The sequence below is a fragment of the Oncorhynchus gorbuscha genome, linkage group LG26, assembly GCF_021184085.1.
Source record: "Oncorhynchus gorbuscha isolate QuinsamMale2020 ecotype Even-year linkage group LG26, OgorEven_v1.0, whole genome shotgun sequence".
Taxonomy (NCBI): Eukaryota; Metazoa; Chordata; class Actinopteri; order Salmoniformes; family Salmonidae; genus Oncorhynchus; species Oncorhynchus gorbuscha.
In genome coordinates, this window is record NC_060198.1 from 28,770,704 (window position 1) to 28,776,703 (window position 6,000).

The 6,000-nt window shown below is 51.1% G+C and overlaps 1 protein-coding gene across 5 annotated transcripts in view; it reads left to right on the forward strand.

Annotated features, from left to right (window-relative positions):
• LOC124015321 (unconventional myosin-X-like) overlaps positions 1-6,000 on the forward strand; it is a 48,131-nt gene that overhangs the window by 32,947 nt on the left and 9,184 nt on the right. For all 5 annotated transcript variants that reach the window (XM_046330490.1, XM_046330491.1, XM_046330492.1 and 2 more), the window contains 2 exons: positions 1,382-1,505; positions 1,917-2,214. In XM_046330490.1, the coding sequence (XP_046186446.1) occupies positions 1,382-1,505; positions 1,917-2,214 (422 nt within the window). The remainder of the gene's footprint in view (positions 1-1,381; positions 1,506-1,916; positions 2,215-6,000) is intronic.

Sequence of the window (6,000 nt, forward strand, 5' to 3'; positions counted from 1 at the left end):
GCCCCTGTCTTCTCTTCCTCCCCCATTCCAATCCCCCTCCACTCCTTCCAACACTCTTTTTCACACTTAACACAAAGCCTAGCCGAATCCCACTGAAGGAGGGAGAACGCAACTGACACTACAGGAGAGGGGGGAGGGTGGGAGAGAGGGAGGGAGGGCGAGAGGGGGAGGGTGGGAGAGAGGGGGGGAGGGGAGAGGGAGGGAGGGGGGAGGGAGGGAGGGGGAGAGGGGGAGAGGGAGGGAGGGAGGGGGGGGGAGAGGGAGGGAGGGAGGGGGAGAGGGAGGGAGGGAGGGAGAGAGAGAGAATAGAGGTGTTATTTGTGTGAGAGAAGTGCTTATCTCTGAGTGTAGATGTGTGTCCCACCAGACATAGAGGTGAAGAGAGATGACTGTTTCAGCCTTGGACCTCCAGTCTGTGTCGAGGGAGAGGGAGTGGGGGAGAGGGAGTGGGGGAGAGGGAGTGGGGAGAGGGAGAGGGAGTGGGGGAGAGGGAGAGAGGGAGAGGGAGAGGGAGGTAGCGAGGGCGGGAGAGAGGAAGAGGGAACATGTCCATTTTTAGGACATAATGAGGATGGATGTTCTGTCGGAATCCTGTAGATTATAAATGAATCCCGTTGTGTCCTCTCGCGACCTCTACATAGACCGCAATGTGTCCCCCAGTGTTGAGCACTGTACAGCTACTGTATGTTCGCCTATGGTATTGTGTTCTGTATGTGTCTGTCCAATAGACAGTCTGCCAGTGTTCCACATGCTCCCAGTTCAGATTGACCAAAAGATTTCGGAGGAATGTGTCAACTTTGCCCCACAAAGGAGGGTGAATTGGGGGAAGGAGGGAGAGCAGTGGCACCATTACTAATGGTCAACAGGTGCAGGCAGGGATTGCAGTAGTGGATGCCGTCTGTGTAGGGCGTCAAGAAGCCTAGCGTTTAAGAGGTTGGGCCAGTTGCTGGTCGAAAGGTCGCTGGTTTGAATCCTCAAGCTGACTCGGTGAAGCACTGAACCCTAATTGCTCCTGTAACTCGCTCTGGATAAGGGCGTCTGCTAAATGATTAACACGTCATGTAAAATGTGTTTCTGTCAATGAGAGTAGCATCTGTAGCAAGATACCACATAGACATGTAAATAGTGTCAGTGATGGCGGTGGCTTTTGTTGGGTCCCCAGGTGTTTAAAAAGCGGGCATAGCTGTCCTCCTGCTCCATGGCCTGACTCCCACTGACCCTAGTCACCCCTGTTACCCAACACACTCTCTCTCATAGCAGCCCTGCTTGGTGCTGCTCCCAGGTCAGCTGGAAGGTCAAGGAAGCTCATCTCTCTCTCTCTCTCTCTCTCTCTCTCTCTCTCTCTCTCTCTCTCAACTGTCTCTCTGTCTTTCTTCTCCAGGAGAACAAGTTTAACCCTGAGGTGGTAGATAATATCTACCAGCACAACCCCATCCTGAAGCACACCCAGAGCCCCCTGTATGCCCCCCTGTTGTCCTTCCCTTACGGCAGCCTGGAACACACCTGTAAGTACTACTACCATGCTACCACCAGTCCCTGCGGTCAGTGCCATGCCTGTAAACTCTACAGTAAAACACGAGCAGTTACTTACACACACACACACCCACTCACATATGAGTAATTCTGTCACGTGCTCGTTGACATGCCCAGTAATGATACACTGTAACAGACTCACATATGGACATACCATTGAGTTAGTCACCTGTAATGCCTAACCGCCTGCGTGCAAAGTCGAGGCCAGTGAGTGAGACATCTTAGATAAGGCATGATGAGGGCCACTAAAGCCTAGTCTTTCCACCGAGAGACCTCACAGAGACAAGACAGGATCATCTATTCTCAACCATGCTGACTGGTCTGGTCTAATTCCTAATACTATGCGTCTGGTACTGATCACCCCCCCCCCCCCCCCCCCACAGACCACAGCGGTAAGGGCTACGCCACGGTGCGGGAGGAAGCGGTGAAGCTCTTCAACTGTCTGCAGCAGCTGGAGTCTGCGCGGGACCCGGTGCCTCTGATCCAGGGCGTGCTGCAGACCTGTCTGGACCTGCGGCCGCTCCGGGACGAGGTCTACTGCCAGCTGGTGAAGCAGACCAGCTGCACGCCGCAGCCCCACACCGCCGCACACCTCCGCTACTGGCAGCTCCTCACCTGCATGAGCTGCACCTTCCTGCCCGGCCCCGCCGTGCTTAAATACCTGCGCTTCCACCTCAAGAGGTGACACACACAACATATAACACAACGCCCTCGACAGGAGGTGTAATTCTTCCCCTACCCATCCACCTAGCTCTGTCGTAGCCTGCGGAAAACTTTAAGGTGTCAGCTGGTTTCACCGACAATGGAAAGCGTTTGGTGTTGACAAGTGTCTCTGTCAGAAATGATTTGAGAGGTGAGGGGGAATAGAGCTGCGGTACGAGGGAGAAATGGGGGTCAGGCTGTGGGCCAGAAGGGTGCCAGTAGCATGGGAACCCACCGTGGGAGCAGACAGGAGACAGGCGCCAAGCCTGCTAACCACCAGTTAGATATAGTAGTGTGAAATGACCTCACATTGTTACTGCACGACCACCAGACATATCCAGTGTTTTAGGAGTGGATTTGCAGCTCTGAATTAGCCACATGCTAAGCTATATTAACAGTGTTAATCTTTGGCCTGAAGCCTCTGTTGGACTGCAAGTCATAAAGCACTATATATGATGCCCATGTTTACACTGCGACTCAGTATCAGGCCAAGCTAATGGAACAGTTGCAATATACAGCACACTGAGGCATCCACCTCTCACAGCTAGAACACACTGTCTCTCGCGGTATGTACAGAGCCTTCGGAAAGTATTTAGACCCCTTGAGAAAATCCTCATCAATCGACACACAATACCCCGTAATGACAAAGCGAAAACAGGTTTTTAGACATTTTTGCAAATGTATTAAAAACAGAAACAGCTTAATTTACATAAGTATTCAGTCCCTTTGCTATGAGAGTCGAAATTTGAGCTGAGGTGCATCCTGTTTCCATTGACCATCCTTGAGATGTTTCTACAACTTGATTGAGCTCCAACATTGGATTGTGTCGAGGCACAGATCTGGGGTACCAAAACATTTCAGCAACATTGAAGGTCCCAAAGAACACAGTGACCTCCATCATTCTTAAGTGGAAGAAGTTTGGAACCACCAAGACTCTTCCTAGAGCTGGGTCCCCGGCCAAACTGAGCAATTGGGGGAGAAGGGCCTTGATCAGGGAGGTGACCAAGAACCCGATGGTCACTCTTACAGAGCTCTAGAGTTCCTCTGTGACAACCATCAAATCAAATGTATTTATATAGCCCTTCTTACATCAGCTGATATATAAAGTGCTGTACAGAAACCCAGCCTAAAACCCCAAACAGCAAGCAATGCAGGTGTAGAAGCGCGAGGGCTAGGAAAAACTCCCTAGAAAGGTCAGAACCTAAGAGGAAACCTAGAGGAACCAGGCTATGAGGGGTGGCCAGTCCTCTTCTGGCTGTGCCGGGTGGAGATTATAACAGAACATGGCCAAGATGTTCTAATGCTCATAAATGACCAGCAGGGTCAAATAATAATAATCACAGTGGTTGTCGAGGGTGCAACAGGTCAGCACCTCAGGAGTAAATGTCAGTTGGCTTTTCATAGCCGATCATTGAGAGTATCTCAACAGCATGTCCGGTGAACAGGTCAGGGTTCCATAGCCGCAGGCAGAACAGTTGAAACTGGAGCAGCAGTACGGCCAGGTAAACTGGGGACAGCAAGGAGTCCTCATGGCAGGTAGTCCTGAGGCATGGTCCTAGGGCTCAGGTCCTAGGGCTCAGGTCCTAGGGCTCAGGTCCTAGGGAGGAGGCTCAGGTCCTGGGAGAGAGAGAGAGAGAGAGAGAGAGAGAGAGAGAGAGAGAGAGAGAGAGAGAGAGAGAGAGAGAGAGAGAGAGAGAGAGAGAGAGAGAGAGAGAGAGAGAGAGAGAGAGAGAGAGAGAGAGAGAGAGAGAGAGAGAGAGAGAGAGAGAGAGAGAGAGAGAGAGAGAGAGAGAGAGAGAGAGAGAGAGAGAGAGAGAGAGAGAGAGAGAGAGAGAGAGAGAGAGAGAGAGAATTAGACTTAAATTCAAATTCACACAGGACACCGGACAATACAGGATAAATACTCCAGATATAACAGACTGACCTTAGCCCTCCGACACATTAAATACTGGAGGCTGAGACAGGAGGGGTCAGGAGACACTGTGGCCCCATCCGATGATACCCCCGGACAGGGCCAAACAGGCAGGATACATCTCTGCAGAACTCAATTAGGCCAGATGGAAGCCACTCCTCAGTAAAAGGCACATGACAGCCCGCTAGGAGTTTGCCAAAAGGCACATTAAGACTCTCAGATCATGAGAAACAAGTTTCTCTGGTCTGATGAAACCAAGATTGAACTCTTTGGCCTTGCTAATGCTAAGTGTCACGTCTGGAGGAAATCTGCCACCATCCCTACGGTGAAGCATGGTGGTGGCAGCATCATGCAGTGGGTATGTTTTTCAGTGGCAGGGACTGGGAGACTAGTCAGGATCGTGGAAAAAAGGAATGGAGAAAAGTACAGAGATCCTTGATGAAAACCTGCTCGAGGACCTCAGACTGGGGTGAAGGTTCACCTTCCAACAGGACAACGACCCTAACACACAGCTAAGACAATGCAGGAGTGGCTTCGGGACAAGTCTCTGAATGTCCTTGAGTGGCCCAGCCAGAGCCCGGACTTGAACCCAATCGAACATCTCTGAAGAGACGGCCTGACAAAGCTTGAGAGGATCTGCAGAGAAGAATGAGAAACTCCCCAAATACAGGTGTGCCAAACTTGTAGCGTCATACACAAGAAGACTCAAGGCCGTAATCACTGCCAAAGGTGCTTCAACAAAGTACTGATAAAGGGACTGAATACTTATGTAAATGTAATATTTCAGTTTTTTATTTTTAATACAGATGCAAACATTTCTAAAAACCTGTTTTTGCTTTGTCATTTTGTGGTATTGTGTGTAGATTGACGAGGAAAAAATACTATTTAATACATTTTAGAAGAAGGATGTCACCTAACAAAATGTGTAAAAAGTCAAGGGGTCTGAATACTTTCTGAACTTTTCACAGTATAGCTAGCTATTAGCTTCCGGGGTCAGCCTAAATGCAAGGTGGCAGGCTATGCAGCAGCGCTGCTATAAAGAGAGAGCGTCAGTGTTTCCCTGAGACCTCTGTGAGAGAGTGTTGAGGCTGACCCCACAGCTGGACAGAACTGGAGCTGCACACTGGGCAGAGGGCCCAGAGACTGAGCCCCCCTCCCCCTCTACCCCCATGGTTCACTGAGAACCCCCCCAGGGAATGCCCCCAGTCGGAGAAGGGTCGACATGAGCCTTGCGTGCGTGGAGGAGAGAAGGTTGGGCCAGGCGGGGTGGGGAGGGGGGCAGACGGAAAGGGATCACACAGCACAGCCTCTCTCAGTGGAGCATTCCTAATTATGTTTGAGCAGCAAGACAAAACCCACCCTGTGCCCCGTAATGAGAAGGAGAGGGCCTCCTCTGTCTGTCTGTCTGTCTGTCTGTCTCTCTGTCTCTCTGTCTCTCTGTCTCTCTGTCTCTCTGTCTCTCTCTGTCTCTCTGTCTCTCTGTCTCTCTGTCTCTCTCTCTCTCTCTCTCTCTCTCTCTCTCTCTCTCTCTCTCTCTCTCTCTCTCTCCATTTGGCTGTCTGGAGTGTCTGAGTCTTCTCTCATTCGCCCCCTTTCTCTCTCCAGCTCTCCTCTGTTCTCTGTGCTGTATATATTTTGGGACGGACACTGTAGTATAATTGCTTCCTTCCACAACTTCTACCCTTCCTTGTTTGAGCTGGGGTGAGCTCATGGCTCTGTCAGGTCACCTTTCACACCTCTGACATTCTTGTGTGTTTTGGAGTTTTTGGCCCATTGAGGGTGCCCCCCGCTTTCCCTGGCAACTCCGGGGAGGCTGGGAGGAAGCGGCAGGTCACTCTGGTTCACGTGAGCGG